The 16,620-nt window shown below is 48.2% G+C and overlaps 1 protein-coding gene across 1 annotated transcript in view; it reads left to right on the top strand.

Moving 5' to 3' along the window:
- The window catches only part of LOC128270466 (neurexin-1), a 94,223-nt gene that overhangs the window by 64,009 nt on the left and 13,594 nt on the right, over positions 1–16,620 (top strand). The window contains exons 7-14 of the mRNA XM_053007868.1: positions 1,948–2,108; positions 2,204–2,230; positions 4,770–4,928; positions 5,011–5,163; positions 10,844–10,951; positions 11,067–11,451; positions 12,505–12,881; positions 13,198–13,318. Of these exons, the coding sequence (XP_052863828.1) occupies positions 1,948–2,108; positions 2,204–2,230; positions 4,770–4,928; positions 5,011–5,163; positions 10,844–10,951; positions 11,067–11,451; positions 12,505–12,881; positions 13,198–13,318 (1,491 nt within the window). The remainder of the gene's footprint in view (positions 1–1,947; positions 2,109–2,203; positions 2,231–4,769; positions 4,929–5,010; positions 5,164–10,843; positions 10,952–11,066; positions 11,452–12,504; positions 12,882–13,197; positions 13,319–16,620) is intronic.

Raw genomic sequence — 16,620 nt, 5'->3', positions numbered from 1 at the left:
TACGGTTTGAACTCCATCAGCCCCAATCAGAAAATCTATAATGACAATAATGAAAAATTAAACAAAAATCATGAAAAATGTATTGTATCTTTGTTAGCTCGGAAACTTTCCAGACGATCTATGCAACCTGTTCAAAGCATAGTATTTGTCAGTTAGTATTCTGTTAATCCCTCCGCGGTACATTCCCGGCCAAGGTTTATATAAGGTACCAAGGGATATATAAAATATGCAAAACTTCTCACCGTACCGTGTACACTCAATTGCACTTGTTCATGCGCATTACAAAACAAATATTTCTATTTGCTGTTTCAATACCACAAATCCAAATTCAATACCACAATAGCCAAACAAATACAAAAATATACAAAATGGATATAAATGAAAGAACAAACGTTCAGAAACACTTTCTCGTTCACCCACGTTTCCAACAAAACATAGACCTGCGGCAACACTCGCCGGATTTGGTTCCAGTTCTCCGGGCGAGTTCGAGTTCCAATTTCAATTTCGAAAAGCCCGTTCATTTCCCACGGCTTATCTGCAGGATCGGCAGTATAGGTGAAAATGTCACAGTTCACCGTGGAACGCGTTACATGGAAAATGCATTTTTGTCCTTCGGGGGCTGGTCGCTGAAACCCCATGCAACGATGATGGTTCAAAGCCCTTCGTCATGCTGTAATATGCATTGGGGGTGAATAATTTTCATCATAAAGCCATTAAAAAATCGCCCTGAGAACAAAAAGCCGATCCGCTTGCCGTTAAGTCGATCACGGCCGCCGACCTTTGCCGAACGGTATAGGTGATTGAAAAACGGTACGATTCTGGCCGCAACCGTGTTAAGGAAAAAAACGGAAAAAACGAAGTGATTTGAACGCAAATTATGACCTGAAACCAGGCAGTTGCAACGCTTGATGACCGCGAGACTGTGGCCGCACCGGCCACAGTTTCTTCCATCACGTCACAAATGGCCGCCGAGAACGATGGAGTGACTCTAATGGTGTAGTAGCCTTGGTAAAAATTTAATAAGCAAAAATTGATGACGGACCGAATGGGCCGGTCCGTTCGCCAGCCGTACGTTCCACGTCTATCGGTCTCGGCCTGTCTGGCGGCCACCGGCCACGATGCCCTGTGGCGATTCAAGCGGAAGCACGTTTATTACAAATATAAAAACGTTGTGCGCTTTATAAAATATGACCCGGTCATCAATCAGCTGACTGACTGTGATTGACAAAAAATCGTAAGCATCATTCCGCAGGGCGATCGGTGGTTATGCTGATCGATGATTACGTTACGTTTTCGTGACGTTGCCGTTTGAAATGGTTAACGGAAAACATCAGTTTCGACGACGTGTCGTGTTAACATTTGAGTTTCATTACGGAAATAAAGAATGCCTTTTGCGGAGCGTAGGTAGAAATGAAAATTTAATTATAGTAACCTAGTAACAATCCTAGTAATTACCTAGTAACAATCTGTTCTTTAACGCCGGTAATTGGCTGATTGCCTGATAGGTTGCTGGCTGATAAATAGTTGGCTTCTGTGGCTCGTCCGTAGATCATCTGTCTCGCAGCACCAATTAATCGGTTTATAAGTGACAGACGTTAGTTGGAACCATAACAGAGCATCAACTTGAGTTCAAAACTTCCAGTTGGCACTTAATACGGCTCTGCCCGTTTTAATTATCATAAATAAAACAGTTGACTTCTAGTCAAAATATTTACATCACAACAACGTTGCAGCATTGACAGCCGTTGCCGGGCGGTCACCTCGTTCTCTCATTTTAAACATGTCAATAAGCAGAAGATCGTGTGAAAGTTCACCATTTAAAACCGACAGGCTGAAGTCCGTTAGCTTGAGCGCGGTCCCACGGAGTACCTGGCGTCTCCATGGCAGAGCTAAATGTCCAGTGGCAGTGATATTTATACAATTATTTTTACCTTTCCCCCTTTTAAGGACACGGAACCGACTACCTGAATCTGGCGCTCCGCGATGGCGGTGTGTCGCTGACGATGGGCCTTTCAAACGGCAAGCAGGAGATGCACATCAAGCCCTCCCGCGTGCGCTTCGACGACCACCAGTGGCACAAGGTTACGGTTCATCGACGAATCCAGGAGGTAAGTAAGCTTCCCGGGCCCGCCCGCCCTCCGATACACGGAAGCCTAACATCGACACGGTCACTCGTCTCTGTTTTCCTACCTTTGTCTTCCAGATCTCATCGATAACGAGCTTCTGTCGGGTGAGTAGCGTTTTCTTGCTTTCTGTTTCGCCGTCGCCGATGTTTTCTGTTTCGCAGTAGCTAAGCCCTCTCACACGTCTCGCACGGCACCCAGTGCCCCGGCAATCAACTTCCCAAATCCCGTTCCGTTGCGAAGCCATTGTAGCGATGCACTATAGAACCGCCGCCCCATGTGGCAGGGTTCCCAGGACCGCTCAAGAAAGTACCCACGGTACTTAATGATGACCCCTTGATGTATCCCGGAAGCAGGAGTTCGCGGAACACACCCGGGAACACTCTTCTGCAGTCGTGCTCCCGTGCTTCGTCCCGGCTTTGGGTACGTCGGCTCTGGTCGGCACGAAACGTCATTAATCATTTCCGGCTCACGGAAACGCGGTATCTCCAACGAGGCCGCCGCCCCACGAATGGCGACGCATACGCCCAGCCCAGAAGGTTGCGTTTGCAGTTTGTGATGAAAAAATATGACACTTCCCAGTTCGGGCCAGTCCTGCGAGCGAAGCACTAATTAATGCCACCTTATTGTAAGAACTTTTCCCATTTACGCGCGGTGAGAAGTAGTCGACGCTGGCACTTTGTCAGCCACTTTCGGTTACCATTAGAATCAGAGAAAGAGAGGGAGAGAGAGCGAGAGAACGAATGAGATCCTGCAGAGAAGAAAACCGACGCGGTGAACGAAGGAAGCCGGCGGTTGATTATGGAGATAGGGGTTTCCACCCTACGGCACTTCGATGCCCTGCACTCGATGGGTCAATAGGGGTTCGTCCAATGAACTCACTCGTTCGTGAAGTGGCTCCGGTGCCATCGAAGCTCGAGTGCATATATACCATTGGTTCCATTGCGCCTCCCTCCCGTGCCAATTCATAGATTCCACCCACTGTTTAGCCGTCTAGGTCAAAGCGAGACTTCAACGAATATGCAGAAGGCGTAGCACATGAGTCCTTGTTTCTTTCGTATGTATTTTTACGACAGCGTTCCTTCGGAGAAACTCAACTTGTACTCCCGGAGGAGGGAACTATCCCAAGGGTCCTAGTATAAATAGACCCAGCCATAGACCCTATTTCTGAAACAATAATAAAAAAAACATGGCCCCACGGTTATGCGTCGGCAGCAGCACGATACTCATCATCATCAAGCAGGTCCCACAGTCTTAGGCCCGTCAATGGAGAAATCATCCCAAATTCACGACAACTGCACCACGCAGTTGTCGCTGTCCTTTGTAGTGTTCCTGTTGTAATCGTGTAAGCGAAAATTAAAAAAGAACGCGAACACTTCCTTTGAAATGCTACTTCTAGCCTTCTGTCGTCCATTTTGTAAAATGTTTCGGTGGGGCCCTCTAAGGGCTGTTCGGGTTCGGCTCGTTCCCCGGGTGGGTAACAATGGCGAAGCGTGGCGGTGAACACGTCTTTCCAGTACAAAAGGCAAGACGCGTACTGTAGCCAAGCGAACCTCTGAGAGCGGAACCTTTATTCTGGATGAGTGCGTTGAAACTGAGCCCGGAAGCTCAGCCGGTACTTCCCGGTGACCGGAAGCCGGGACAAAAGTGAAACGGCCACTTACCTGGAATTTCGGAGCACCCAATTGAGAGTGAAGGTGTCGCCAAAGAGCGTGTGTGTGTGTGTGGCGAAGTTAAGGAAACGACGTCTGCTCGGGCCAACATAATTGCTAGGCAAGGCAAAACTTGGCGCTTTTTCCTCTGTTGCGACGCAATTACATTAAACTGCAGCAGTGACTGTGATATCTACAGGATTGCTCTCCAACGGTTTTTTCTTCTTCGTTTTAAAAGTCAAACGTTAAGAACACTTCACGCGGACAGAACACCTTGCTTTGAATGTTTCAATACTAAGACCATCCGCGTCACACCCGGATCAAGGCACTAAAATGGGGCCAAGTTGAATGTTTTTTCCGTAACTATGACACCTCAAGAACCGAACCGAACCGAAAATGTGACCAATCTCGCCCTCAGAGCCTGACCAGCAGCAGAGCAGATTACGTAAAGAAAGAATGCTATTTCAAACCATCGCAATCGAACCGGCTCAATAACCGATTGGAGCAGGTTGAACCGATTCGACAACCGCGAGCGCAATTCAATCTAAATCTAACGAAATGTTGCAACTGTTGTGTGTTTCTGTCTGTTTCCGGTGGTCGAAATGTTGCTACAATTTGTTTTCTGGGCGCTTTGGTTTACTAATAAGAAGCCATGAATGATTGAAATTTCAATCCCTCTGTAGTAGCACATCGTTTTAGATTTTAAAGGAGGTTCAGAATAAATAAATTTAAAAATAAGTAAATGTATAAATAAAAAAATAAATGAAATCACCATGCACAGTCAATCTCGTAGTTTGATGGCGTGCTTTCGGCCAACTTTCAAGAGGCTCGGCTTGCGAGACGAGAGAAACAATAATTCATCGGCCAACGTTATGGCTTAATCCCGATCCCCGGACTCGTTCTGAGGTGGCCCAACCCTCCGCGCAATTAATGACACTTCTACTTTTTCTCTCCCGCTCTCTCTCTCTCTTTATCTCTCTCTGTCTGATTGCAGCTAGTAGCCGTTGTGGACGATGTGTACACCGACCATTCGCACATTGCCGGCAAGTTCACGATGCTGTCGTCATCGCGGGTCTACGTGGGGGGTGCCGTGAACCCTCGGGCTCTTCTGGGGGCCCGTGTGCACAACAACTTTGTCGGATGCCTCCGGAAGGTAAGTGGATTGCCCCAGACCAGGGGTGACCGGTCCCAGACTAAGTGGCCCGTAACACGACACGGCGATCGCTCTTCCGCAGGTTGAGTTTTCGGCCGATACACTGCGCCTGAATCTGATCGACTTGGCGCGGACCGGCTCGAAGCTGATACAGGTGGCCGGGCGCGTCGATTACACGTGCCCCTCCGGTGACCCGCAGGACCCCGTGACGTTCACCACCCGAGAATCCTACCTGGTGAGTATGCCATTTTCTCTGGCAGCCCCATCTTGTCTTTCCGAAAATGATCCTTCACAATGCCATGTTTCCGGCGCTACGGCGCGAATTCATTCCGGTTTCCGTTTCGGGCCCATTCGGGCTGCACGCTTCGTTGAACGATGCGGACACGAAACCGCGTCCGAAGCCGCGTGATCGAAGCGTTCGGACCGCTAACGAAACTTTTGCAACGCCCAAGAAAACAGTTCTTCGATTTCCTGGAAGACTGCTGGACGAACTTGCGCCGCGAAAACTTTATCCTTTCCCGCTGCGCTTTCGACACAGACATTGTGTGGGGCTTCCCACACCGCCACCGGACCGGTCGGCGCTTCCAGCGGAGTCGCGGAAACTGTGGCCGGATTCATGACAAACTTGACCGGTGTTTCGGTTTGAAGTTGGAGATTAAAGTTACGTGCACGAGTTTGGCGAGAATTTGTTTGACTTCATCTTTCGTTTGCGGGAAGAAAATTAAACGTCCCGAAAGCCACGCAGTTTGTGGGTCGCAGCAAACAACAGCAGCAGCAGTAGCATCTGTAGTGCCGTTGAGATGAATCTCGGCCATGTTGGTGCAAGAGCTGACATCGCAAAACGTAAAGCAAACGTAATAGATGTTACAAAAGCAATAGATGTTTCCGATCTCGCTGCCGGACGTGGCATGTAGAATCATAATGGAAATATCATCAACTAAAATTCGAAACAATGTCCAGTAATTGCCACACAAAGACAGTACGTCGAGATTTAGGAGTGGCCCGCACAGTACTCACGTTGACACATTGTCGGCATATTTTCATTTGTAACAAAAACTTGATGGCCACCGGGAAATGATTAGCGTAGTTCAACTTTTCGCTTTCCGCACTTTCCGGACCCCGGTCGGTCTCTTATCTCGGGGACGGAAATTGCACACACACAGAGCCCCCACTTAACCCGAAACCACCCCCCACGGCTCCATGACGTTATCGCCGCAGGACTGCTGCCCCACGAAATGCCCCAGTTAGTTTTCCCATAGCGCCATTTTCTCGCCCGGTTGCTGCGCTGCGTAGTAAATTCCGGAAATGCTTTTCACTCCACGCTCCGGTACGGTCCGTTGCGCCACGAGCCCACTTCGGGCCGCTGGAAACCCCTGGAACGCCCCCCGTATGCTGATTTATGTTGCCGAGCAAACGCAACACAGTTGATGTCCGTGAGGCGCACGTGTATGTGTGTGCGGGCTTCTGCGGAGTAGATAAAGTGCAAACTAGAAACAGTATTCGTTTGTCTTTATCACAGCGGGACCACTGAACCCAATTCAAGCTGACAGACCCGACCCGCCAGCTCGAGGAAACCCCCTCGGTGGAGGGGGGAGGCGAGAGTAAATCGTTGTCGTTGCCACTGACATTGTCGTCCCCGGGACGGCGGCCGAAGAGCCGGCCGGTTCCGTTGTGATACAAATCTGCAGGGATCAGCAGGGAACTAACTCGAACTAACTCTTGGAAACGCCAGACATCCTCGGAGCCCGTCATGGCGGTCGTTTGCGTTGCACCGCTGCACGTCGGTTTCAACTGCTTCTGGTTTTCAGTTTTTGCTAAATGTTTAATACTTTATACCATTACGCTGCACGAGGATGTACCGAACGTGGTGTTCAGCGGGCGAAAAGTTGATCTCCGAGTCGAGATAAAAAGGATTTCAATTACTGAGCTTATAGGAAGAAGCATCTAACAACGAAAAGTTGTAAGATGCTCGCATTTGATACTTTAAGTCATGCCATGTCCAGCTGCCATCTGTTGGGCTTTCATACGTAGCAGATAACTGCTGACCAATCATCTGTGAAGATTGAAGAAAAACCGAAAGAAGCCAAGTTCTTGAGCACTTCCCGATCGCAACAAACCAGTTCATTGGTATACCAGTTTGCAAGTAATCCACAAACAAAATTTCTTTCGCATCCCAAAAACCTCATGCAAACACCTTCTTGTAACCCATCACTATGGATGAAACCCAAGTCTCATCCATAGTTGTGAGACGACGCACAAAATCCACTTTAATCTTTCGAAAGCACTCTAAATGTGGTTGCTGGAGAAAGTAGCATTCGAATGTATTTTTGTTCCATTGTAAGAAAAAGAATGAAGTGACAGATTGAAAAAAACTTCACATACGTTCATGTGAAGAGTGTACCAACATAAGAAAATAAATTTAGGTTAACAGCAGGGCTTTCTGTTATAGATGCGACAAACTTATTAGGCAATGTAAATGTTGAAATTAAGAATGTTTTTTTAAACCTTGCTCAAGCATCTGATGCAAGACATTCATCGTTTGTAGACAAATGTATCATTATGGGGCAAATGTATCGACAGGGATAATTTTGTGCAAAAATAATTACCAATTTAACCAAAGGAAACTCTTTTGTATCTTTTATGTTCTGTGCACCTAGACTAAACATTGAGTCAGCTGTCAGCCATGTCAGGTTCTGCCTTTCTCAGAAAAAAAAACAGTTACACTTGCTAAAAATGTGAACTTTATCCCTTTAGTTCCGCCTCTATGATTGTCTCATGTTGTCCGGCTGTCGCTTGATTAAAGATTGATCCGGTCAGTAAAAGATTGAACCCACAGCCCACAGGAACCGCAGTAATCTTTCTTATTTTTCACATTCCCTGCACGACAGGTTCTTAAACGGGGACAAATTGCCATATTTCGCATCACTTTCGTTCTCCACGAACGTTGCTATGGCCTGCCATTACGCAATAATGCAATGTACTTCAACAGAACGATTTCCACGCTTCACCAAGAGTAAATGTTGGACTGCTCTCGGACGCACGGACATGAAACTGGAACATCATAATGCTCCCTTTTCTGGTGGCTAACCGCAGCCCGACAGAAACCTCGAACCGCAAAATCTCGAGCTCGAGCTCGAGTTAAGTGACTCCTGGTACTCCGACAATGTCGAAGATCAGAAACGTCACGAAATCAGGGAATGTAGACAAAAAAACAAAAACAGAACCATAGAATTCAGATAAATGGAACCATCTGAGCCGAGACTACGTCACGTCGTCACAAGGCGGAACCGTGGGCCCCGAGTGGGCTGTGCTGGGCCAGAAGTTTTGGCGCACGGTCGTCAACATTTCGAATGACAGATATTTGTTTGCGAAAACCGCATCGGCAAAACGATTCGGAGTCCCATTCGGAGGGATCAAAGACCGGAACCGATGGGGACCGCAAGCGTCTCCATTTCTTTGTGCCCGGGACCCAAACCGGGATTAGTGGTGACTAATTTCCGGAACGTTTCGCATTCTGAACGGAACGGAACATGATGAACAGGGAACCATTGCGGGGCGAACTTGTTTTCCTTCGGATCTTTGACACTTAGTCTGAAGATATGACAAGTTTCCAAACTTTTTGCGTTTGTTAAATTGAATACACATTTCTGTTTGTCTATCTCTCTCTCTCTCGCTCCATCTCTCTTTTACTGAACACTTCCATTCTCTTTCATCCACTGTATGTGATTGAAAAAGATGGTCACCATGTGAACGCAAAACGGCTTATTGTTTCCCATTGCATCGCATGATTGATTATAACTGTCGTGTATTATAAAACACAACAATGTTAAATGAAAGGGGTTATTTGCGGAGGAAACGACCCCGTAGCGCCGACCTGACAAACGCCGCAGCATGCTCGGTCGGCCTGGTCGGGCGGACAGTTATGACGGTAGTTAATGATGCGATGTAGACATCGCGGAAACAGCCGTCGCGATGGGTGTATCCTGTCCGGACTTTGTTATCCGGACCCGGCATGCAACCGGGTCCCGGTCAACGCCGTGTCCGTGTACCGAGCGGCATTACAGGACGCAAAAGTGACACGAACATCCGCGGGAGAGCGAAAAAGAAAGGGAAACAAAACAAAAGGATCCCGTCTCCATAATTCATGCTAATTGCTGGCTGTACATTTTAATAAATAAATAAATTAACCCACCAATCCCCGGCACCGTGGAACCGTGCCGGCGATGTGCGTTGACCGGCGCTGCACCGGAAGGTCTTCCGGTTCCTCTCCGTAACGAAACCCAGGTGGCACCGTGGTCACCTTGGCGTTTTCTGCGCCGTGAAGGACACCCCGGTGACGCGGTTACTGCGCAAGGCATAATTAGAGTAAAATCTCGCCGTCTCGTGAGTGCTTTGCAGTGCAGTTGAGTTTCGCTTTGCACGCCAGTTGCGCCCACAGTTTACTCACTAAACTAGCCACTACTAGACTCATTTTGCCGAAACCATACCCTACTATTTCCTATTCATAATGCTTGCTTTTTAGCACGGTAATTATTGAGTTATTCTGACGTTTATGAGCGGCTGTCTGTTGGCTGTCACAATTTCGGTACTCTTGAAAAAGTGGAAAAAAGCTCTACTATCTTCTTCTTCTTTGGAGCTCTGCCGTGATAAGCGACTGTTCTTTTGATCCGGCTATTCGGCTATGGCACGCCGATCTAAGGAATCGAACCCAGGACAGCCAGGTGCGTGAAAACGACACGCGTCACCGACTACTCTATCAACGGGGACGAAGATTTATTATACAAAATCCAAAAGTATTCATATATTTTTCGTAACACTTTGGCCAAAAAATAACGAGAATTTTGATCTTGAACTGGTTTGTGTTTCCGATTCCGATGGACAAATCGGTGATTGATAGAATATTGTACTACCGTCAACGAGCGTCGAATAAGGGGCCTATCACGGACCTCAAACGATGCGCAACATACGATCGTTTACATCCTTTTCGAAAGTTCATTAACAGAGACGCTGGGCACTATATTTTGACCAACATACGGGCGCCAGCAACCGCAGCAAGGCTCTGCTGTCCCTTACTAAAAGCCGCACTCCTTAAAAGTTTTATTAAAAATGAATAATTAAGACCCGGGCCTGGTCCAAAATGCGCGACTAACGACCGCAAACGAATGATGGCCCGGAACGGGACCGGGAATGGCCCACGGAAAAGAGCACGGCTTTGGTTGGGCGCACAAAATTGTCCCGAGCGAATTTGAATTTCTAATACACGCAGCACCGTTGCGTCTGTTGTGGTTCGTTGTGGTATCCCTAGCCGTTGTAGTCCAGCAACTTCTTGCTAGCCAACTTTATCATCAGGCGGACCAACGAGAGGGCAACACGGGAATAGAGCGTGGCCCTAGACACTAGCCGGTTACACTGGTGGCCCTTCCAAATCGGGAAGGATATTTAAGGGCATAATGACCATTAAATCGGCTGCAGTTCGTCTTTTGATGACCCCTTCCTCCGCTGGCGAGCAAAAAACTGTTGGACCTAAGCGTAGGGGCGGAGTTGGAAAAAGTTTTCCACAGCCGGCACGCATCAGTCGCGTCCGAGACCACGTCGGATGGCATCGGACGGCCGGTATTAATTACGGTTCACAGCATCCGCCGGCCCGTGGGCGTGATTCCCCTTTCTCCCGGAACACCTGGGCCGGGTCGACGGGGATCGGGCCCGAGAGTGGGCGGAAAGATACACTTCATTATATTTAAATTTAATTACTCCACTTATTCCCAACGATCCGCGTCCCCGCGGTCAGCGGTCCACTGTTTATGCTGAGCTCTCGGTTTCGGTTTGGAGCGCAGCGTAGCGGCTAACCTAATTTGTACCTTTCTAATCGTCCCTGCGAAATCGCCCACTCTATCGCTGTCTTCTTCACCCCGCAGCTGCTTCCACCGTGGGACGCGTCGAAGCAGGGCATCCTGTCGTTCAAGTTCCGCACAAACGAACCGAATGGATTGATCATCCTCAACACAATGACGCGCGCTCCAAAGGTAAGACAACGCCCCACGTGTGTGTGTGTGTGTGTGTGTGACAGTTGCTGGTGTTGCTGGCACCACGCGGCACGAGCTCACGCCGCTGATCCTTGCTCTCGTCCCTGTCAAATAGAGTAACTTCTTCGCGGTGGAACTGCTGAACGGGCACATCTACATCCACATGGACCTGGGCACGGGCGCGGTGAAGGTGCGGGCCTCGAGACGTCGCGTGGACGACGGCGTTTGGCACGAGCTGTCGGTGCGCCGGAGTGGCCGCGAGGGCAAGGTCGGAGTCGACGGCCAGTGGAACGACTTCCGGACGCCGGGCGAAGCGTCCCAGATGCAGCTCGACAGCCCGATGTACATCGGCGGCATTGGGCCACCGTACGCCGAGATCTACATTCCGCCGGCCATCTGGACCGCGACGCTACGCCAAGGGTTCGTCGGGTGTCTGCGCGACCTCACGCTGTCGGGCAAACCGGTCGACATCGCCCACATTGCCCGCCAGCAAGACTCCGGTGAGTGCGTCTTTGTACTTCAATTTTATGCTTTGGCTTCCGCTTGGTTAACCAATTCCGATTTGCTAAGTGGCTGACCAAGCAGGCGCTTTCGGGAAGAGCTTTGACACGCCGTGACAGCACGCCGAAAAACCAACATTGAGCCATTTCGTTTTTTAGTATGGCAACTGTGCTACTAAAAATATCTTACACCAAGACGCACAAGGGAAGAAGGGTAATAACTAGTCCTTCACATTCGCCAACTGTCACACAGCCTTTACCTTAAACGATACCTTCTCAAATACAAGCCCTTCCTGAACCATTTCCAGCCATATCTATCGATCAGCGATGACCAACACCTGACGGAAATAGCCAACAATAAATAATGGGACTATAACAATATAATAATATTGTTAGTTGCTTTCATTTGTTCATAGTATGCTTAGCGAATAGCGTTACCCACTTTACCATGTAATATTTCTTATCTGCTTAACGTTTGAGTTTTAATTGAGTTTCTGAGCACGCAACGCAGACAGCGTTCTACGTTATTTAAGGAAATGTTGCATTAAATGTCAAAATAGTTGCAATTGTATTTAGTCTAGTATGTAATTTAATGTAATATTTAGCCTAATAATTGTATTTAGTCTCCTTTCTTAATAAATAGTCTTAAGTATCTATCAATTATGCGGCACAAATAGTTCCATGGGAGCAGTTGAACATCCAATAGCCATCAGCCAACAACACACATTATCAACAAAACAATAACTAAGTAGTCTTAGATACAGATGTTTTTACCAGTTACGAGGGGTCTTTTAGAAGAACATGCGTAGCCGAGATTGTAAGACATTCAATAATTCCTGGAGATATGCGATAAAATGATAGAGCAAGTAAGGTATGGTCATCTGTGTCAAAATACCTTCGATGAGTTACAAGCTACAATTAGAACGCCCACAAAATCTGAAGACATTGTATTTCGTTGAACAAAGTGATTGAAAATGCACATTGAAAGATTTCACGTTTTTCAGCTAATTGCAGCCACTAACCACACCCTTACGCCACTCTCGGTTTCCACAGGAGCCATCAAGCCCTCGTGCCACGTCATAGCGAACCAGTGCGGTGGCCAGGTGTCACCCTGCCAGAACGGCGGACAGTGCACCGAAGGGTGGAACCGACCGCTGTGCGACTGCTCGGCAACGCTGTTCACCGGCCCGACGTGTGGCCGCGAGTCGGCCACGCTGGCGTTCAACGGCTCACAGCACATGGCCATCTGGATCGGGGGCAACCTGGGGAGCCGGACGCAGACGGAGGAGCTGGTCATCCGCTTCAAGACGTCGCGACCCGCCGGTTTGCTGCTGCTCACCAGCGCCGAGTCCAGCTCTTCCGACCGACTCGAGATAGGACTGGTGGCGGGCCGTGTCCGTGCCAACGTGCGGCTCGGCGATCGGGAAAAGGTGTCCTTTTGCTCCGTTCTATTATGGCCAACACTATGGCCACCTTCAAGAGTGCTTGTTCTTTCAATTTCTTTCCATTTTGATTCGACGATTATCATTCTATTTTCATGTTTTATTTAATTTCTTCCGTCTCTTTCCTCATCAATTGTTCCAATTGTTGTTTTCCTTGCTCTTGTTCTTGTTTTGCTTTTGTATATTCTCTCCATCTCTCTTTCCTCTTTTTCTCTCTTTTTTCGTTTTGGTTGTTTTTCTTTACACCGTTCACTATGCGAGTGCTGAACCGAGTTGTTTCCCTTTGCTTTTCGCCTTCCCACAGAACCTACTGGCCGGCCAGGGTGTCTTGAACGACAACAACTGGCACACGGTGAGGTTTTCTCGCCGTGCGTCGAATCTGCGGCTGCAAGTTGACGGGACACAACCCGTCAGGGGTATGTTATGTATGTATCAACAGCACCATTACTTTTTTGCCCTATTACGTGTCGTGACGTGTCGTTTCTCTTTCCTGAATTGAGACGAATCGAAAACTGTTTGCCAAAAAGAAGCAAAAATTCCAATTCGACCGAACTCGAATCGAAAATTGAGCAAGTATTGAAGCCAACAACAAAAACCAAACTAACCAAACCAAACCAAACCAAGAAACGAACCATTAACGAGAGAAGCAACGAACAATCGCCCAACGACCTATTTGAATCATCCCGCGACCCTCCACCATCCTTCACTCTACCCCCCTCGCTGGTCACGGTCTAGATTAGCCCATTTAGACGCAAAACCCTTACCCCCAGTGCCTCACATTCAGACAGAGAGTGGAAGCGGTTTCCGAGATGTGATTGGACCCACAATCGGACATCATTCGTCGGAAAAGAACCCCCGTAAACTAGACCTACACACAACCGCAACACACACGGTTCCCTGTACCGGATGAAACGAACGAACAATTTCCAAGCTCCAGCCCAGTCAGCACTCCTTCGAACGCCCCCAACGCAGCACGAATGGTCATCGAATTATGGTTTTAGCATTTTTATGCCTTTTATTTTTAACATGTGAACCCGAACGTCGCTATCCGAACACAGTTTAGTTTCATCTAGTTACATTACTCCATCACTAGTGGGAGGGGATGATTCTTCAACAAATGCTGTCATCCGTAGGGCTTTGACTGTTAATGATCGCATAAAAAGGAATCGTCAGTTCCTTGGCAGTGCGGTATCCAGTAAGAAAATTATCAAAACCTCACAGCACAAGCCATGAGCGAACTTGTCACTTTTAAACGGCTCGGATTATATCGATCTAGGTTTATTTTTGAGGATGCTAATAATAGTTTAAACTATCCGGCTACCCGAAACGCGAATGTTTCATTGCATCCTTTTGGAGGCGGTCAATCCATAGCTCTGATGCCAATGCAAAGTCACAGCAAGGGAATCCCGATTTCGGATGCCGCCGGATATCGAAAGTTAAATGACTGTACGGTCGAGAACGAACTGAATCTGCCTTTGCAGCGGTAGTAAGGTCCACCATTTTCTTACACTTTGTGTTCACTCCGGCCTCGGAAACCGTTGAATCTGTCAGTTGGCGCCACATAATGCAACCTCTTATCGATTGCCAAGTTTCGTACCCGAACCGATGCGGTATTTTTGGAGAGCTTTCGAACTGGCTAAGGTGTGCCGCGCCATCGGCAAGCAGCCCTAGATTCGCCTGATTCGCCACTTCATCAAACGAAGCAACTTTCGGGCCCAAGAGCAGACAGACGAGCGTGAAAAAAAACAAGAAATAATACCAAAATAATCTCGTAAAGAGAAATTAGGGAGAAAATTGGTTTTTGATGGTTTTATTTATGGGAACCATCACAGCACACCCGCACACACACACACGCACAAGAAACACGGGTCCTTTCTCTTAGTGCTTTTATCGGCAGCAGCTGAAAGCGAACCCATACTAGGCGCTGGCCACACGAGCCGGTGGAAAACGAGCCGGTGTCAAAACGAGTGCGCCCGGCATCATTAAAACAGGTTTTACGGGACGGCCTTGAGGTGGTTTTGGTTCAGCATATTTTTACAGACCACGCAAAGGGTGAAGGGATCCGCCCAGACCTGAACCTACTGGCTTTGAATTTTTCTTTAGCTTGCTTTCTCCATCTTCTCCGATCTCGCTGATGGTGATGAGGCTTTGATCACAGAGCCACGTGTGGCGGAATTTGCGGTCGGCGTTGGCCAATGTAAAATCGCTCCGTAACCGAAAGCATAAAATCCCGCCCATTCATACGGGGCAAAACCTCGTGGAAGCCACCACCTCGAAGTAGTGCCTACCGCACTACTCGGGACCATTACTCTCCAACGATTTGTGCGTTAATTTGAGAAGAATCTTTATGAGGCGCTTTCGAGTTGCTTGAAACCATCGAGAATGGCTTTGACGGCCAATCATCTCCAAGCGAACATACATAGAAACCGGTGCACTCACCGGCCTGGTGTCGACCTCTCTCGGAAGGCATATGCTAACATTTTCCCAATTTAGCTCGTCCCCGGATTCACAAAATTCCAACCGTAGCCAAGCGCTTACGTAATGCAGCTCCTGTGCTCCTGCGGTGCCAGTCTCTTCTTGGGCTTGCCGCCGGATCCTTTATCGGAGCATTCCGAGAAACCCCGGCATTAGCGCCCACCCCTGGCACCTTCTGGGGAATCCGCTCGACGCAGATTTTGGCTGACATTTAAATTAATTAAACCGTTCGACCTGTTGTCGGGGGACTTATGGGTGCGTTTATGGTTGTAATAAAAATAGTTTTCTTCACAGTGCTGAACACAAAATGCGATACTCCACCGGGTTTAGAAGGACACTGCTGCTTAGCTTTGGCCGCATATATAAGCAGCGATTTCAGCAATCCAGCAACTTTGTTCACAGTAGGAGAAACCCTGTAATATGTTTTGATTGTCCAACTTTCTTCAATACTGTTGCCAAACGCGAAGCCTTCACTGTACATTCGTGGCCGTCCTGAACTTGACTACGCCATCCACTGTTTTCTAGGCTGCGGTGTTGTGTGAGGTGGTCTTCTGGTAGGACAATTGTGGGCAAGAAATGGGAATTCGTGGCAACAGAGAAATATGTGATGTTACAATTGATTTTAAACCGAGTGGCTTTCCAAATCCGCCCAGTGCTGTGATTGCGGGGCGTAATGGACTCTAATTGAAGTACATGTTGCGACCGCCGGGAGTTGTTCAGTTCAATATTATTAATTTGCAACCGGGTTGAAGTAAGCCCCATTCAAAGCCCTGGCATTCGAGAGGACAGTTCGCATCGTGATGGGAATCAAATTGAAGCACACTAATTTCGCAGCCCGCCGAGTCTAGTTTAGTGGGTGATGCGGAAGGGCATACCATTCAACAAATCACTGGCATGTTCGGCCATTAGGAGGCGGTACACACTCCGTTAGAACCCCAAGCTCCCGGTGCGCGTTCGAGTTAACCATTACGAAATATTATCTTTGATTCCCTCCGTGGTGGTATCTCTCTCTCTCTCTCTTCGTATCTCACCGCGATGCACATGCATCGAGCGAGTGCATCGTAATACTGAACCTATTACAGAGCCGATAATCGTGAAACATGCATACAAGGATCGTTTGAGGCCATGTCACGCGTTCGCTGTGCGCAGCTGCATTCGTTCGCCTGCAGTTCTGGGAAATCCGCAATCGTCGCCCGTCAACAGTACAGGCTGCTACTGGCCAGAACGTTCGGTTCGCCATCCCGGCCACTTG

This window comes from Anopheles cruzii, chromosome 3 (genome assembly GCF_943734635.1).
Source record: "Anopheles cruzii chromosome 3, idAnoCruzAS_RS32_06, whole genome shotgun sequence".
Taxonomy (NCBI): domain Eukaryota; kingdom Metazoa; phylum Arthropoda; class Insecta; order Diptera; family Culicidae; genus Anopheles; species Anopheles cruzii.
The sequence above is the reverse complement of the archived record's forward strand: the minus strand, read 5'-3'. Positions and strand labels throughout refer to the sequence as shown.